Source organism: Triplophysa dalaica, chromosome 18 (assembly GCF_015846415.1).
Source record: "Triplophysa dalaica isolate WHDGS20190420 chromosome 18, ASM1584641v1, whole genome shotgun sequence".
In the NCBI taxonomy this organism is placed as follows: domain Eukaryota; kingdom Metazoa; phylum Chordata; class Actinopteri; order Cypriniformes; family Nemacheilidae; genus Triplophysa; species Triplophysa dalaica.
The window spans coordinates 9,201,224-9,220,527 of NC_079559.1; the positions used below are offsets into that span (position 1 = coordinate 9,201,224).

The 19,304-nt window shown below is 37.7% G+C and overlaps 2 protein-coding genes across 3 annotated transcripts; one reads left to right on the top strand and one right to left on the bottom strand.

Annotated features, from left to right (window-relative positions):
- The first annotated feature begins 3,703 nt into the window (after positions 1 to 3,703).
- On the top strand, positions 3,704 to 5,212 carry tmem81 (transmembrane protein 81). Its single transcript, XM_056773374.1, has 2 exons — positions 3,704 to 3,800; positions 4,267 to 5,212. Exon 2 carries the CDS (start codon positions 4,313 to 4,315, stop codon positions 5,099 to 5,101), a length of 789 nt encoding a protein of 262 aa, XP_056629352.1. The 5' UTR covers positions 3,704 to 3,800; positions 4,267 to 4,312; the 3' UTR covers positions 5,102 to 5,212.
- Positions 5,213 to 6,661: 1,449 nt separating this feature from the next.
- On the bottom strand, positions 6,662 to 19,292 carry stk38a (serine/threonine kinase 38a). Of its 2 annotated transcripts, none has more exons than XM_056773320.1 (14): positions 19,237 to 19,292; positions 17,352 to 17,488; positions 16,646 to 16,697; positions 14,925 to 15,047; positions 14,696 to 14,779; positions 14,492 to 14,615; positions 12,666 to 12,820; positions 12,412 to 12,514; positions 12,124 to 12,185; positions 11,729 to 11,846; positions 11,516 to 11,639; positions 11,279 to 11,374; positions 9,602 to 9,696; positions 6,662 to 9,489 (listed from the first exon to the last, which is right to left on the bottom strand). In XM_056773320.1, exons 2-14 carry the CDS (start codon positions 17,480 to 17,482, stop codon positions 9,353 to 9,355), a joined length of 1,404 nt encoding a protein of 467 aa, XP_056629298.1. In that variant the 5' UTR covers positions 17,483 to 17,488; positions 19,237 to 19,292; the 3' UTR covers positions 6,662 to 9,352. The 2 variants fall into 2 exon arrangements, with proteins under 2 accessions (XP_056629298.1, XP_056629299.1); XM_056773321.1 differs by having other exon boundaries at positions 19,233 to 19,255.
- Between the last annotated feature and the right edge of the window lie 12 nt (positions 19,293 to 19,304).

The window sequence follows — 19,304 nt, forward strand, 5'->3', positions numbered from 1 at the left end:
GACCCATAGGTGGCGCTACAGCGATGCCGAACGCGTTTGCGCTCGTTACTCCTAAACCGTTTGTTGCACACCCAAGTATTTTATATCAGAGTAATCACTGGCTCAAAACTTAAAAAATGTATATCTCCGAATTCATTTCCGGTATGCAAATTTTTTCGCTAATTAGCATTTTATGAAAAAAATAAAAAATGAACTAGTCCCTGGATTTTTGCCCTATTGGAACCAAACCAACGCTGATGAGTTCTGTGGAGTGTGAATATGAATAATTATTTAAAAAAAGTTGAAATTTTCATCCCCCATCGCTAGAGGGCGCAAAAATGTCCAAAACGGAAGTAACATATTGAACTAAAATGGCCATAACTCCTGAACTGTTTAAGATATCTTCATGGGGCTTGGAGCATATGTGCAGACCCTCAGTCCGGGGTCATAATAAAACAAATGCGGCGTTTGGCAACTAGGTGGCGCTATAATTTGAATGAGCTAGAAAATGGCTATAACTACGCAACAGTTTGCCCGATTGACTTATTATTTGGTATGGTGTGTCTTTGTCTCATTCTACATGAATATCCAAAAGGACATTGGCGTATCTTAAAAAACATGGACACCATTCGTCAATGAAGTTTGAGCACTCATTACACCGGGTTAACGGAGGCCGATAAAAACGACACTTGCTGGGCTTATTTGTCTCATGGTCCTGAAGGTCTGTAAGAAACATGAACTCATTCGGCCACCGGGGGGCGTAATAACGCTTCTGGAGTGCATGAACAACTGTGTATCACGTGATATTTGACATATACCCAAACTATTAATATCATATAATAGGACTCCTTTTTCTGAGCCACTTTGCCTCTTCAACCATATCTGTCGATGGATCGGTTCATGAGTTATCGCTGATGATGTTGAAAACCTACTTTCGCGAACTAGTTGTTGGTTTTTCAACCGATCGGAACCAAAACAATGCAGATGACTTCTGTGGAAAGTTATTGGAAATAATTATCGAAAAAAAGTAGAAATTTCCTTTCACGGTCGCTTAGGCGCGCCAAAATAAAAAAAATGGGCGGAGCCTATCACATTTAAATGGCCATAAATCCAGAACGGCTTAACATATCATCATGGGGCTCGGGAAATATGTGTTTACCATCACTCCGAGGTCACCTACAAGAGATCGTGGCGTTTGGACACTAGGTGGCACTATAACAGTAAAAATGGTCAAATTTAAGTGTATTTCTTTGCTTAAACAATTGTGTATCAAGTGACATTTTTTTCATTTACACAAACTAATGATATCATATGATAGTTCTCCTCATTCTGAACAACTTTGCCTCTTGATCCATTGATGTCAATCAAATGGTTCGCGAGTAATCGGTGATGATGAAAAAGATGTACTTTTGCATACTAATTTTAGGTCTTTCATGCAATTTCAAAATTTCCACCACAGTACAATTCTCTGGACTCTCTAGATAAATAATTATCAAAGACATGTTGAACTTTTTCATTTGTGTGACCATAACATGGGTCCTTTATTATATTAACCTCAAAAGTCTACCTGAAAGCTTGCTGCTCCTTAAGAAAGAATCCAACTGCCTTGCCATTGAGTGCTATTATACATATTGTGACACAAAACAATCATGCAAAATGTGAAGGTCATCGGAAGAGGCATGCCTTCATAACAGTCAAAAAGGTGAAATATCATTCATTTCAATGGCTTTTTTACAGTCAACAGATCACAATGCATGTAGTTCAATGCACTGTCCACTGTAGCGCCTTATCGTGCACTGCAGTGTGTATTATATGTGCATACGTGTGCATGAATTTCATATTCTGTATTTGTGTGTGTGTGTATTTATGGATATTATGTCTCTCTGTATAATAAGAGTGTGCATGTACTGTATAGTTCTGTGTGCCGTGTGTGATTGAGATTGTGCATGTGTGTGGAATGAAATGTGTCTGACAGGAAGACAGTGTTAGAAATAAAATGTATTACACATTAAACGTTTCTCCATATTTACACATCTATAAATATAGCAAATGTCTGGCTGCTTTTATGATGCTGTGTTGATATATATATATACAACACACCTTTATTAGATAAAACCAGTTTAATTGCATGTAAACCCAAATTGCTTCTCAGCCAATCACATGGCAGCAACTCAATGCATTTAGGCATTTAGACATGGTAAACATGACTTCCTGAAGTCCCAACCAAACATCAAAATGGGATATACTGTATTATGTGAGGTGTTTTTATAAAATTAAGCATAATTTAAATGCCACAGCATTCTAGAATATTATGAATGTGAATCAATGTATCTATTTAAGATGCTCCTGGCCTTAAGCCTTAAGCTTTTTTTATACACGTCTATCATAATGTGTGGCAGGTGCCATGCCACATCCATAGGAACTAAACAGGTTAACTTAGCAACCATTAAGCTAGACCTATATCTCTGGAACTGAACATCGTAGAGACATGAGAATTGGTTAATTTCACTCGTCCCTCAGGTATTATCGGTTTAAACCTGTTTTTGCATACGAGTGTAAGCATGCGTGGTCTGTATTAACCGTTGGTGACCACTTCTTTCATTTTTCTGGTTATAAGTAAGTGTCATCCGTTGCGGATGTGTTATGGTGCGATTCCTGACCGTAGTCAGCGAAGGCAGTCGACCTTAGTCCCCTTAGACTGCTCGAACCCGATGATTGCTGCTTGCAGCTATATTTTCACTTATATTTTCTTCATTTATGTCCAACCATTAAACAAGGCAGTTTTGATATTCAGTCAATAAATCTCTCAGACACTTAGTGCATTTATTTTGTTTCTGTCTGAGTTGACCCCCGGTGCTCATCATTAGGGGAAACACAATTTAAAAGTCCATCCAGACATAAATAAATATTTATCACAAACATATGTATGCAGTGTTCGTGTTGTCGGTGGCATAATACTTGGTTGGCTCTAATGCACTTAGTTCGTACCCTTTGTGCCCTTGAGGTGAAGCTTTGTCGGCATGATGAGCCTGTCCACATCCTGTTTACTCAATGACAAAAGGCTTAAACCAAGACTACAGTTTTACTCCATCTCGCACGCACTCACAAATTATACCATCAAACCACCAGACCCCAGTAAATGATGGGTAAAGGGTGAGAATGACTAGTTGGTCTGGTTTAAATCACCATTAACCTGCAGGAGTCTATCAGCTGCAGGCATTTCATAGCTAGCAGCAGACAGGTGTCAATAACCACTGGCACCACGTTGGCATGAGTTCTGTCCAAACTTACTGAACATAGCCAATGTGTACTTTGACGTGACTTAATTATTGCTCTTCACGAGTAACCTAAATGTCTAGGATGCCGCAACGCTAATTTAAGTATGTGTTAGTATGTTAAACTCATACGTAAAGAATGCTGCACGTATGGTCTGTGAAGCCGAGCGCCATCTAGTGGCAACCTCAAAGTAAATTAACAAGGGTTTTAATATATGTTGTTAAATGCCTAATTTCCCTTTTGTGATACTATAGTTTAGCTACACTTAACAAGGTTAAAGTATTACGTTGAGACGTAATTTGTGGTAACTATGGTTTTACTACAAAAAAAAAACATAGTTCTTGTAGTCAAACAATTGCTAATTTTCGTAGGGAAAGATTCTATAAAAATAAAACAAATAATTTAGATGCAGGTTTTGCTAATTTCTAGTGTATATTTCTATTTAGATATGCGCAACGTTGATAGGGAGACCCCCAGTCGAGACGTAATGACGTCACCAACGATCGGCATCTTTCAGTTTCTCACATCAAAACCCATCAGCAAAGGTAAGGTCCCTCTTTTCTGTTTGGGCTAGTGTTTTTAGAAACATTTGGGAATATTATCATCCCATTTTTTATGTACAGCTCTGGAACTGGAAGTTTTGAGTTGTTTAAAAATACATGTAAACTGTTTTGCAGTATTCGAAAACATTGCAGGTATTTTGTTGTTATGGTCAGTTTGTCTAGATGACATTCCGCCTTTGCTGCAATTAAAATCAACTTTTTTGTTCGGAATTTGGGACAAATGTCAGACGTTGGTAGAATTGAACACAAATTATAAGTTCACCTAACACATGCAGGACGAGCATTTGTATAATATAACTTTTTTTGTAGTGGTTTCTTCCAGAGCTGTATGTGTCCAATCCCATTTTATAACCAAATTGTGCTTTACCTTTAGTTAGTTAGTTCAGATTTTTTATAAAAATCTTTGAACATATCTGTTTGACCTTATATTATTCTTACATTCTGACAGATTGGCCTGTCTGTGGTTCTCTTCTGTGGTATAAGAAGCTCTTGCCATGTCCTATTCAGCACTCTGGCTGGCGTTATTATACTGGACGCTCCTGCACTCCCCAAACAAGTGTAGCACTTTAAACAAAGCAGACCTGCAAGAACTAGAGAAGATCAACACCTGGGTCATCACCCACAGCTCTCCCTGCAGTGCCACCTGTGGGCTGGGCATCCGTACCCAGGAGCTCTGCCCAATCGGGGGGACCACAAGCATATCCACCACTACCTGCAAGAAGAGGACGGTCCGCTGCCTAGACACCTGGCAGTGTGGCCTGAAGACCCAAACAGCGATTTCCGGTCACAAGCTCATTCTTGACTGTTTAGAAGAAGTGATGGATGCCATGGGCCGCTTTGCCTTTGTGGTGTCTTGGCGTTTCGCCCGTGGAGTGATCACCTCTGACGATTCTCTGTTTACCCGCTATGAAGCTCTGAGTTTGGACAAGGTGGTACTAGACCCTTTGAGAGAGGAGGATTCTGGGACATTTCGATGTGATGTGCTGGATACTGGTAGACACAGAGTAAAGAGAATGTATAAAGGGGTGAGGGTGATATCTCCTGACATGCTGAATTTGGACTTTGCTAAAGGTCTGAATCAATGGGAAAAACCCGAGAGCCTGTGGCCAAACATCACCACGATCAACAAGGGGAAACTGTATCCGAGCAGCACTCTCCGAAACGTGGTGCTGGTTAGCGTGTCTATATGTGTTGCATTGATAGCGGTCATCTTTCTACCCTTGTGGGCTTATAACCGGAAAATGCCCAAAGCAACAGCTCAACCTTTCCATGACAATTTTTAAGAACTCCCTTTTGTTTTTCAGCATGTAGATTACAGCAATGTCAAATATAAGTCATATCCAAAAATGTTATCTTTAGCCAGTCATTAAAGAACAGAAGTCTATTAAAAAGCATGATGATGTCAAGAAAGTGTGGGATGTGGGAATAACAGACATGTTCAAACTACTCAGAACTATTTATAGGCCGGAGCTGTTAATGAACCGTTTTATAAAGCACTTTAACTTCACAACATGGGGTTAAGTGATCACAGTGAAGCCAACAACACAGTCGAGAATATGATTCTAAATACTAACACGATGCTGTTTGTTGATGGGCTGATGCCATGTAGTTGTTATAGGTTTTTTTTACATTACCTGTACTGCCGGTAGCATATTATATTACATGTACTGCCATTATAGTATATAGCCGGGGAAAAAATAAGATTCCAAATTTTCATTTCACATCATTCTAGATATTGTTGCCGTTCCGGTCCAGTGTTTGTTGAATTTTTTTAAATAAAATCAAACCACTGGAGTGAAATGAATTCATCCAACAGCATTGCGAAAGACTGACAGCATGAAGAGAGACATGAAAACTGTGATAAATTTCCAGGTTATTATAACAAAATAATTTTTGAACTTTTACTATATGTGTTACTGTTGTATGGGCTATATGCACGAGATGCACTTCAAAGCAGAGAGAAATGGAAAACTGAGAAAATAGTAACAAAATTTGCAGATGCTGTAAACTGCGGCACACCCCAGTGGTGTATAGAAGTGCCGTTCTACCGTATTTGAAATGATACCTTCATAAATGTACATGTCGTTATAACATTCAAATATGATAGAATGCCACTTTTATATACCACTGCTGTGTGCTGCAATGTACAGCTTCTGCTAAATGTAACAATTTTCTTAGTTTCCCATTCTCTCTGCTTTAAGTCTCCCCATCCGGAAACTGCCTGGATTCTTCCTGTGCAAAGCGGAAGTGCGCATGGAGCCCATTGCTTAAGTGAACATGGACATTGAAAAAATATAGAGAGTTATTTTGACCTGGTTTTCCAGTTGTCATTTTCTTAAAATAAATGTAAAAATACTTTTATTTATAACAATAATAATATAAAAATATTTTGTAGTTTGTTTGTAGTTCACAGAATAAAAAAAATATAGAATTTTGCCTAAAGACGAAGAAAACAGTCTCTGAAATGAATATGATTTAATTCCCTCTTTCAATGCAAGTCTATTGGACAATAGATACACAAAAGATATAAGAATTTAGGAAAGAAAACAGTTTTGGGGAACTTTTGACTATCAATGTAATTTTTTTTTTTTTAATGGTGGCCAAGAACTGTTTGGTTACAAGCAATTCTTTTCTTGTCTCGGTGTACTTCAGAACATAGCAATTTATACCGATTTGGAACAGCTTACGGCTGAGAAAATGATGACAGAATTTTGGTTGGACTGTCCCTTTAAGGGAAAAAAAAGGCCCATTGGTGAACAACGTGGCTTTCCAACACTAACCTAGGTGTGTGGCAAGTTATAGCAAACACCATTAATGAGAAAATGACGTACAGAAGACTCTCACACATTTAAATAAACTGGTGTTTTATTCAATATGTTTGACAGGTTAAAGTGTGTTCCCACCTCAAAAACAAACTCCATCAGACAAACAAACCAGTGAAAGGTGCTCTATAAACACAGGAAAAATCCACAAACACACTCTTCAATTGAAACTTAAGGCAGAGAGGGAAAAATCGTCAACCTCCCACAGCAGAATGTGACATCAGTGAAAACTGGAGCTGCGTCCAGTACTTGTGATTCTTTGAGCATTAGCGCCAGTTTAAATACACTCTTTAAAAGCCAACACATGATGTAGGTCTAAACATTTCTTTAGCTTTACGCAAAGGAGACCCACAAAAACCTTAAGACTAGTCTTCTTCTAGCTTGATGATAAGAATTACAATTTCTCAGAAGAACAGAGCAGTCATTCAGTGTGTGTTTTAAACATACATGGCATCACAACTATTAAAAGGTGCATTGTTAATCTTCAAAAATGTTTTTTCCTCTTTAAAATAAAGAATGTATCCATGTGAACAGATGCAAGAGAAAAATCTACAGAACCACTTGTATTTAAAGAGGCTGTATGTGGAAGTTATTAACAGACCACATCCTCTTAATGACAAGCTGGTTTTACTATCATATTCAACATGTGAGATATAACAAGAAACAAAGCAGACCAGCCTATGATCTGCTTCATGTAGACAGTGTATAATTATTTGTGTCATTTCTTCAGCCATTCAGAATCAAAACATTCAGTGATGCCAAAATAAAGAGATCAAAAAACAAAGCAACACACAATAAAATACAATTCATTAAAATACAAAAAATTCATTCATAGCTCTGACTTTCCAGCATGGTAATAAAAACATGCAGTACAATTCAACCCTCAGACAGCTCAAATGAATAATCTCCAGCCATGACTTATATACATAACAAAAAAAAACACATATCCAGTCTTCTGTAGATCACGTATTGCTCCAAAGACTTTTCAATTCACCATTCATACATTATTTTATGCTACTTTTTAAAACATTGTGGTATACAGTAATCTGTGTCTTGAGACATAATTAAATATACATCTTGCAGTATATTGTGTTTTATGGTGCAGGATAACAGCTTCTACCAACAAACAATTCCACATACATCATCATTGTCATGCTGTGCAGCATATAATACACAGAAAAACGGGTGTCACGTCATTCAATCAAGCATTTAGGCAAATTCAATCCACATTTTAGCATTCATGGGCAGCAAAGACATATAAAGGGAATTTGAGCATTCTAGCAAAACTAGAGGCCAGTCTCTTTAAAAATACATTCAGTTTGGTCTCAGAGAGAAGACTTATTATGAATCCTGACTTCAGAAATATTTACTGTCTGAAAGATGTTTGAATATTCTAAGACAAATCTTGTGCCATTGGTCGATTTTTACAAACATGCTGTAGATAAGCTTAGCCAAAGTCAAAGCAACATGCCAATACCAGCATCCACCCAGGCAAAGTATTGCAACAACAAGAATGCACCGACTGATTATAATCATTGTGGAATGATTGCAAAATGAAATGTTTTTCAAGTAGCGCTTTAAGATTAAGCCACTTGCCAACTCCAAAAAGCTAAACACAAAAGCATCTCCAATCAAACAACATGTAGGTATGAGCCGTCAGACACGAAGCTCGCCTAGTTGTGCCTCTTTGGTAACAAAGTTTTGCATGAAACATTTCAGCCCTTATTAAAATGGAAGACTAAGCTGTACTTAAACACTCAAACACCTGAACGGTGTTGTTATCCTTAACATGTCAAAAAAAAAGATTGTTCCCCAAACATAAGCGACGAGTGCTTTCATTAAGAAAAATAACACCATTAGCACCAAGCAACTTCTGAAGGAACTATTGATCTATACGTGGCCGTAACTACTCATTGCATATTAAACAAACTCTGGTCCGGCGAGATTGCTTGGTCTTGAACATCAGCTGGTGAAGTTTCCTTGTAAGTAGAAGAATTTGGTACGATTGGCAAACGCGACTGTATTTATGATGTTGTTCTAAGAAGGATCCAAATGTAAGGCAACATCTCTGCAGCTCTGATGATCGACTACAAAGCCACTTGTTTGTAGGACCTTTGACGTGGAGCGTAATTTGGAAAGGAATGTCCACAAAACAGAGGAAACAAGTGTTTTTAAAAATACAGATTTTGAGCAAGAGTCAATCCTCTTCACCTTGATAAAAGACAAGGGAGAAGTTTCCAATCTTTATGATTCATACAGCAGAAGTGGATGAGAAGGCTGGGATAGGACAATTCTGCCACAAACCTTTGAAATGGTACCAAAACTAATGCAATTCAAATTGATTCTTGTTCCAGGACCAGTCCATATTTAGACCATAAAGGAGGTCTAGCCAGCTTCTATTCAAGCCCTTTTAAGTCTGTGTACTCGAAAAAATACCGTCATTCAATGTTAAAAATAAATCTTGCAACCTTAAAGATGACAGGCCAAACTCTCCTTAAGAAGTGGGCAAACCCAGGAAAGAAGTGGCCATATTCAACAGAGGTGTCAGAGGAAAAAAGCCCTTTAGGTGAGACTCATCCTACTGCAGATAGAAAAGAGGTTGAGTGGCATCCGTGAGAATGAGTCGTGATCTAAACAGGAAACGGTGATGTAGGATCCTTCAGATGCCAGATGCGATGAAGAATGTCACATTGTTATCGAGTCTCTTAGCGTCTATCTCTTCCCAGTTTTCATGTATGATGGGATGCCTCCTCGTGCAGTTAGCCCTTCAAAGCGCTTGTAGGTGTAGTTGATGAAGACCCAGTCTTTACTCTTTAGATCAGCCTCGGTGTGGTTGGATACAACAGTAGCTTTTAAAATGACAGAGAGAGAAAGGTAACATTATTACATTAGTTTGAAACACAACAGCCAATAGAATGGGTCAATGAATTTCAGGTTAGCATCAGTTGACTAAAAATGTACCTGAAGGTTGGAGAATGTCTGACTCAGGGAACTCGTCAAAGTTGGAGGTGTCGTCAATGCTTTTGATCTCAATTGGAATGGCAGCTGGCCTCTCTCTATAAAAACATAAGCTGGTTAGAATGGCAAACCACCATGCTGCTCTTACTATTGTTGCAGCATAAATTATGTACAGTGCTGTGAAAAAGTATTTGGCCTCCTCACTGACTTTTTGCATATTTGTCATCCGTCAATAATCCGGATCATCAAACAAATTTTAATATTAAACAAGAGTAAATACAAAATGCAGTTTTTAAATGAGGGTTTTATTTATTAAGGGAAAAAAATCCAAACTTTTCTGACCCTTGTTAAAAAATAATTGTCCCCTTAACCTTATAATTTGTTGTGCCACCCTTGGCGGCAACAACTGCAATCAAGCATTTGCGATAGCTCGCAATGAGTCTTTCACATTGCTGTGGAGGAATTTTGGCCCACTCTCCTTTGCAGATTTGTTTTAATTCAGCCACATTGGAGGGTCTTCGAACATGGACAGCCTTTTTAAGTTCATGCCACAGCATTTCAATCGACTAGGCCACTCAAAAACTTTTATTTTGTTTTTCTTTAGCCATTCAGAGGTGGACTTGCTGGTGTGTTTTGGATCATTGTCCTGCTGCATAACCCAAGTGCGTGTAAGCTTGAGGTCACAAACCGATAGCAGGACATTCTCTTTTAACATTTTTTGGTAGAGCGCAGAATTCATGGTTCCATCAATTATGGCCAGTCGTCCAGGTCCTGAAGCTGCAAAGCAGCCCCAGACCATCACACAACCTCCAACATGTTTGACATTTGGTATGATGATCTTTTTATGCAAGGCTGTGTTAGTTTTACGCCAGATATAACGGGAAACACACATTCCAAAAAGTTCAACCTTTGTCTTATCAGTCCACAGAATATTTGCCCAAATGTTTTGGGGATCATCAAGATGTTTTTTAACAAATGTGAGATGAGCCTTAGTGTTCTTTTTAGTCAGCAGTGGTTTTGGCCTTGGAACTCTCGCATAGATGCCATTACGTCTCTTTCTTATTGTAGAATCATGAACACTGACCTTAACTGAAGCAAGAGAGGCCTGCAGTTCTGGCAAAAATTTGTCTTGAATGTGGCTAGTGAAATTTAACTCTGTTATTCAATTCATCACAGTTAATTCATGATTTACCAAGGGAGGCAATTACTTTTTTAAATAGGGTCAGAAATGTTTGGTTTGTTCTTTCCCTTAATAAATGAAACCATTATTTAAAATATGCATTTTGTATTTACTCTGGTTTTCTTTGAGTAATATAAAAATTAGTTTGATGATCTGAGTCCTTTAAGGATGACAAATATGCAAAAAACTTAAATCTGGTAGGGGGCAAATACTTTTTCACAGCACTGTAAATAGGGCACGTTTTGCACTTTTCTGTAAAAAAGTTTGCATAAACAGGGGGTGGCTTACAAAATTTGATAAAGTTAGTTTATTAAAACCTGCAATGCAACATGCTCTAACTGACCGCTCATTCGCAGTGTGATGTGTTTACAACATTCATTGTGGAATAATGCAGACTGTTTACTTAAGAACAATTATTTATCAAATCACAATTCAATAAATTAGGATTTCCTTATCAAATAAAGCTCTCTGCCCAATTTAAATACGGGCAGTTGTTCTACCTTATATGATCATAATCCACCCCCTCAAAGAACGGGTTAGTCTTGATCTCTTCCACTCCAGAGGCTCCAATTCTGTACTCACTCTCGCAACAGAACCTGAAAAACATGATAAAAAGAAATGAGATGAACTATGGCAGAGTAAAATAAAGGCAAATAATTCTATATAAGTAAGGTAAAAGATATGAACAAAGCCCCATCTTTTTCCCTGTGAAGAAAAAGTAAGAATATGGGATGAACCTGAGAATGAGATCTTTGGCTTTCTCTGAAATCGGGACCTCGGGTGGAAAGATCAAAGTCTCTCGCCAGTTCATCACTTTTCTGTAGGTTTCTTGAGGTGTCTCTGAGCAAAATGGAGGGTAACCTGAAAAAGTCATATAAGCACATACAACTTAAGCATATTTTGTAGTATTAAATGTTTTTATTCCAAACTAAATCTACGTAAATTCTCACCGATCAGCATCTCATACATAATGACCCCGAGACTCCACCAATCACAAAGCTTGTTATACCCATTTTGCATAAACACTTCTGGAGCGATGTAGTCAGGGGTTCCAACAGTGGAGAAAGCCTGAAAATGAAGAGGATTTATTACAGACAGACCTTTATTCAAATTATTGACCCAAAATAAAATATAATTAAACGTAATAATTTATACGGTATGCACAAGTTTTGCTTGAGAAAAAACATAATTTCAATTATTTTGGCCAATTTTGACATTCCTGTATTCCTGCTTTAATAAAATGTCGGATTTTCACAATTATAGACACATTAAAATCTATCTCAACTATTAACGTACAACAGCTGCAATACATGTGGACAGTATTGGGTGAAGAGAAAACGCTTACCAACTGTCTCCTGTTTCGCTTCCATGTCTCTGCTTTCCTCTTCGAGTTCATGTTTTGGAAAGCTGCAGAGATACGCAAATACATGTATAACTTGAGAAAAGAAAAATCCATGCAGTATATATACGCCTATATGCATCATAACTTAACTAACAGCGTGACTATTTTAAATTATATGATAAGCACATGTTTAAAAATGCAAGAATCCCAGTGTGTTATGCTTAGCAGATGATTAACTGATAAGCCTAAGATCTTTATAATAATATGAGAACGAGAGATTTGTCTGCTTACTGAAGTCGCTGGGAAGGCTGTGATTGAGGTTTCTATAGAACTCAGTGCGATGGGCTTTCTTTAGACCAGTGCATAAACCAAAATCAGACAACTTCACATGGCCCTGGATGAAGTAAACACAATTGTGGATTGGAAACACTCTTTAGATGACCCCTTCTGCTACCCTGTCATATTCTTGTGGTGCTAAATAAATACAATACAATCAAGATCCGTCTATAGTGTTTTAAATATTAACACCAGTCGAGTGTTCTTACCCTTGAGTCCAGCAGCAGGTTGTCTGGTTTGATGTCTCTGTGGATGAAGCCCAGCTGGTGAATGGAGTCAATTGCCAACACAGTCTCAGCAATATAGAACTGTGTGGCCTCCTCCGTTAAAGTGTCTTTCTTCATCAGCAGCGTCATCATATCGCCTAGGCACAGAAAAGTCATCTTGTGAAGGAGAGGCTTTAGATCTCCGCTAATCTTACATAGTAGAGATCATGGGTTTGATTGTGGAAGAAAATCCCCACTCATGCAAAATAACAGAATAAGTATAAGAAATGGCCATGCCATTACGGATGTGGCGGTGATGAAATTTTCCCACCGGTTGATAGTAAAAACACAGGTAGTAACGTTGACACCGGGGGTTTGCTATGGGGTGGTAGATGATGCCGTGCGCATTATGCATTTTATTTTCGTATTTGAATTAGCATCAATTCGGGAGCGGCAATTGCTTGATTGAATGCTGGGTTCAATTTCTTAATAAAAACACACAAAAACTACAAAAAAGTCATGACATTTACTATTATAAAACACAGACCTTACAAAACGAATAACAACTGCACACACTATGCAAAAAATAAGAAACAAATGTAAAAAACCTTAACGTAAGATAGGTTGCCTTGGACTCATTCGCCGCCAGCCTCTTTAAAAAAAAGTTGCCAGCCTAGGCCAGTGATTTTTAACATTTTCACCCAACTCTAATGGCTCACAGTAAATTTTTTTGTAAAGAATATATGGACAAACAATATGTCAAATGAAAGAACAGAGTCTCTCAAAGAAACCGTATTCTTCAATCTTCATTTGTTCGTTTTTTATCACTCCGCAGATGTGGGTAGGTTTCTTCCAAAAAAACATTATTTTGATTAAACAGCTTAGATAATTAACGTTTTTTGTCAAAGATTCTGCCAAGATTACACTCATAACCTTAATTAAAAACCTCTAAAACATACACGTTCTAGGTTCTGGGATTCTGTACTTTTTCCCAAAGGTGTGTAATAGTGCCACCTGCTCTAAAACAGTACTAATACTGATTGCTGTAAAAACTCGTCTTTGGCGGGGAAGCGTTTTTTTTTTAAATGACAAGATAACTCGTCAATGGCGGTGAAAGAGTTAACAAAACGAATAAGCACAACACACATCAAGCAAAAAATAAATAAGAAACGAAAAAACGTAACAAAACGAGTTATCACGGCACACACTGTGCAAACAACAAATAAATAAGAAACGAATAAGAAAGGGAATACGAAACGTAAAACGTTTATGTTAAACACATAAATAAATAAGAAATGATTAAGAAAGGAATAGCCGAAACGAAAAACGATTATGTTAAATAAATTGCAAAGCACTGGCTTTTTAAAATTAGAACAAAAGAAAGTTCTAATGTAACCGGCTCTTGATGACAGTGTTTACATATTCTACTATATGTTCTTTGACAGAAAAGCCTCCGCCATCGTCTTGTCAGTAAGCTCATTTCCCTTTCCTCACATGATGAATAAACTCTGACTCCTGCTGCTGATCTTTGCTGCGACACCTGTTCAGCTTGCACTGAATGCAGCAGCCGCGTTCAGACGCAATTGTAGTTTGGTCTTTAACTAAACTAAGTGATTTATTACTATAAAAATCGAAATGACAGTGAAGGTCGGTGCCACGGTGGACAAGTGATGTAATCGAATGGCAGGGGGGACACAATGTATCACCGACTAAATCAACAAGTATTGCCTACTTGACAATGATTTTCTTAAGGGTAATGTGTTCATATGCTTAAGTTGAAAGACGCAGTTAAGTTTCCCTAAAATGTTAAGACTCAAGCTAGCACTCACCTCCAGGCAGAAACTCCATGATAAGGTAGAGGTTCATTTTATCCTGAAAGCTGTAGAACATCTTGACCACCCACTGACTATCTGCTTCTACAAGAATGTCCCTTTCTGCTCGAATATGACCAACCTAGAACATAAATACAGACAGATGTGAGCGCACATTACCAAGAACTTTAACATCATACAAGGTTTTATTAATGATCTCACCTGTTCTTTCTCAAGCATGTCAGCCTTACGCAAGATCTTCATGGCATAAACGTGGCCCGTGTCCTTCTTCTGAACAAGGCGCACCTACATGAGGAAAGCATATATTTTTACATACATTTTAATCTCATGAAGATGAATGTACTTGTTTTTAACTTTAGCAGACAGGGAATAAAAGCCACAAAGCTTCATTTTTTAATTCATGGTGTCTATGATGGCAATAACCACTTACCTCTCCAAAAGCTCCACGGCCAATCACTTTGAGTGACTCAAAGTCCTCCAATCCGAGCCGTGTTCGTTTCAGACGAAGAAACTCAGTCTCTTTTCGAGCATGCTCAGATCGGCGTACACACTTCTGCACGACCCAAAATAAAAAAACGAAATAAGATAAATCACAGAATTCAAAGTGTTCTAGCTCAAACTTAATCAATTAAGATGCTTGACACATGGGAGATGCAAAAGTGGTCATTCCTGAGCCTGCCAATAAGAATCTACAGTGGCAAGAGAAAGCATGTGAACCTTTTTGAATTTCATGGTTTTCTGAATAAATTTGTCATAAAATGTGATCTGATCAACATCTAAGTCAAGTGTATTGACAAAGAAAATGTGATCTTTCATATTTATTGAGAAAAACCAAAACTCATAGTGCATGTGGAAAAGTGGAACTCTTGAGTTAATGACTTCAAAAAAGCTAATTTGAGTCAGGTTTATAGCACACCTGGAGTCTCGTGAAGAGAATACGTTTGGAGGTGTGGCCTACTGCTATTTTGACTGATAAAAACCCCTAAAACTATTGGCGTTTGCTCTGTACAAGAAGATGTGTGCCATGCTCGCCAAAAAGAGCTTTCCGAGGATCTACGATCAAGAATTGTTGATTTACATAAAGCTGGCAAGGGTTCAAAAGTTATTTCAAAGACTTTAGAGATTCACCAGTCTACAGTTAGGCAAACAATCTACAAATGTAGACTCTTTGGGACTGTTGCTACTCTACCAAGAAGTGGTCGCCCAGATAAAATGACACCAAGAGCACAACGAAGACTCCTCAATGAGGCAAAGAAAATACCCCGAATGACATCCAAAGATTTGTAGGCATCATTGCAACTTGTTAACATCTCTGTTCATGAGTCTACAATACGTCAAACACTGAACAAGCAGGGTATCCACAGCAGGACACCACGAAGGAAGCCACTGCTTACTAAAAAAGAACATTGCTGCACGCATGAAGTTTGCAAAAGAGCACATTGACACTCCACAGCGGTATTGGCTAAATGTTTTGTGGACTGATATAACCAAGATTGAACTACATCTGCATTAGAAAGGACACGGCATATCATCATGAAAACATCAACCCAACTGTAAAGTATGGTGGAGGAAACATCATGATTTGGGCCTGCTTTGCGGCATCAGGGCCTGGCCAGCTTGGAATCATTGAGGGGAAGATGAATTTCCAAATATATCAGACAATTCTTCAGGATAATGTGAGAATGTCTGTACGTCAGCTGAAACTGTGTAGAAGGTGGGTGATGCAGCAGGACAACAAACCAAAACCCTGGAGCAAGTCCACAACAGAATGGCATCAGAAAAACTAAATCCACCTTTTGGAGTGGCCAAGTCAGAGCCCAGACCTCAACCCAATAGAGATTCTACGGATTGCCTTGAAGAGGGCCATACACATGAGACGTCCAAAGAATATGACAGAGCTTAAGGAGCTCTGCCAGGAAGAATGGGCCAAAATTCCTCCTCAATGATGTGCAGGTCTGATCCACAGTTAAAGCAAGCGCCTGGTTGATGTTATTGCTGCCAATTCTAAGGGTTCACTTTCTTTTTCCACTGTCATTTTGAATGTTGAATGAGTGTGTTCAATAAAGACATGAAAGAGTTTTTTGTGTTGTTATTTTTAGACACATAATGTTTGTCAATATCCTTGACTTCGATGAAGTCAAGCTAGCTCACCTCTTCATCAGCTAGTCCCTCGTGATCCATGACCTTCTCCAATTTCTGCTGCCTATAACGGACACAGGAGACAATTATCACTTGTTCTGAAACACTAGCAACATTGTTTGCAATGTGGTTGAGCTGCTTCATCAGTCCGGTGAAAGGTGTGGTTGCATAGTTTGATGTGATTTCAAAAGTGAACAGAATAGACTGTTTTGTATAAAAAGGCCACTGGAATGTGGGAGGTTCTTATAGACAAATGACATGAAGTGGTCCCTCAATACCTAGCCAAGCCTAAAACACGTAAGGAATTACATTAAACAGTCCAAAAGCTCACTATTCAGACCTGCTAAACTTGTCTGTTAGCAAATGTTTTCTAGTAGAGAAACAACTGTAACTGGTGTTGTTCAAGTCCTACATGGCTTATCTCTCAATTTAAACCAGTATTTGAGATCAAGTGAAAATTTTACCCAAGAGTAGCTCAGCTAAACAAAATAAAAACACTTCCATTTCAACTCCCACGCACAATGCTTATTAAATGTATATAATATAATCACAATGAGATCTTATCATAATGTTTTATGTCAGACTGTACAATACACATTTTGGTCAGCTTTGGCAATAAATTAGCCACAAAACAAGAAGGTGTTTGTAATGTTCAAGCGAAATAGACACAACAGATCTAAAATATTACAGGATTAAATGTGATGTGTGACTCTCACACCTCATTTCTCTTTCCTCATGCTGTGATATCAGGTTGCTGTAGAAATTCTCTAAGGTCACTTTGGCCATAGTGACCCTCTCCTTAGTGTGGTTACTCATTGAGGAGCAGGTCATCTGACTTGTCATCGCCATGGTTAACTAGTCGGGAAAATATGGATTAAAAACATCTGATGTGTTTCTAATTACAAATGAGGTACAAAATGGGTCATTCTCACAAATCCATTGAAGCATCATGGCTGTAATGGTTTCAAATATAAAACACAAATATAATTAAATATAAAACACAAATGTAAAGATAACCGTGTTCTCTACTTAAAACAAAGACATAAGAATTCATTATTTTGCATTTTATTGCATTTTCTGCAGAAAATCTCATTCCCGTAATGGCTATGTCTCTGTAACATGTCCAGCTATGAGTGATTAAAAGGTTAAAATTAAAATATATGGTTATATAATATATCCTTAAATGACAAAAAGGAAAACGCTGACTAAATATTTATTTATAATAAAAACAGTGGAAAGAAATTGTGGGAAAAAGTGTCAAATACTGATCTTCTCATCCTTCATAACATTTTAAAATGACTTAACACACACCGATATCTTTCTACATTAAACTTGATTTTGTTAGAACATGAAGTAACACATCTGTCAAATGGCTACCAGGTTATTATCAGATTTTTTTAGGTTTATAATTCTCTTGTCATACATGACAATATCGATTGATCATCGAAAATATATCTTTTTTATTATTTGCTTCACACTGCATGACACCACAAATAAAAGTAAACTCACATTGGAAATCAGAGCTTCGATCAGGGCTAAAGTGAAATGTCTAGACAAATATCATCTTGTGTTATATGTATGATATGGACAAAGAAGCCTTGGTTCACGTCACAATAAACATTTCTTTCCATTACTAGCAGTACAGGATTTTAACTGAAAGGGTGCATTTAACATGTGTTACGGTGTAGTTGATTTAAGCTGAACCCCACAGTCCTGAAGTTCCACTGGCCTAAAATTCCACACCAGAAAAGTCTGACTAGCTCGTTTTTGCTCTGTAGACCAAACAAGCTTAAAACGTGTGTTTATTTTACTCTGCTTGGAAATTCTAGCAAATGCCATACTTGTCATCTGACTAAACGTCTACAGAGGATGAGACTTACGTCTGGTGGAGTGTTGACACAGACTGCAAGGGAAATTTTCCTCTGTACTAATATTGTGACTAATATTATGAAACATGATTCTCTATTAAAAAAGAACTTCAACTGTTACAAAAACTATAATAAACTGAAGATTAATGAATAACAGCTAATAATACTTAAAAGTCAATTCCTTAAGACGAATCTAAATCTAAATAATAAACAGTGTTTAGTATGAAAAACAATACAAAGTTAGTTTAGTTCAGTGACAGTGAAATGTTATCTTTCTGACAGACAAATAGAAAGACTGAAGGAAGCAATCGGTCAGAAAATTAAACAGACAAACAGTCAGTCCGACAGACTGAAAAGCAAACAGACTGACAGAATAACATAAACATACTTCTGTAAACGCAAACCCACAATGCGTGGGTATATAGTTGCCTTTATGCCATTTAAAAAAACAAAGATAATGCCAAAAAACATAGCAATGCTAGCCCCAACTAAAGAAAAAATATTAAAACCGAAAAGCACTTGTTTAGAGACTGTCAGTCTGCTAGTTAGCTGTTACAGCTAAACGCCTGTTTAGAATCATCTTCTTTAATAGAAAAGTGTAAAACCACAGGAATTCAGTCAAATTTCTCACCAAAGCTTAAGCGACTTTAACAAACAATAAATAATATCCGAAAACCAACCGATAACTTGTTGACATACAAAGTGTTAGTTAGAAAAAAATACTTCTTTACCTACCTTCCACTCGACCTCAAACTGACTTGAGCTAGCGGTGGACGACGGTCATTATTTCCTTCTTCCGGGTT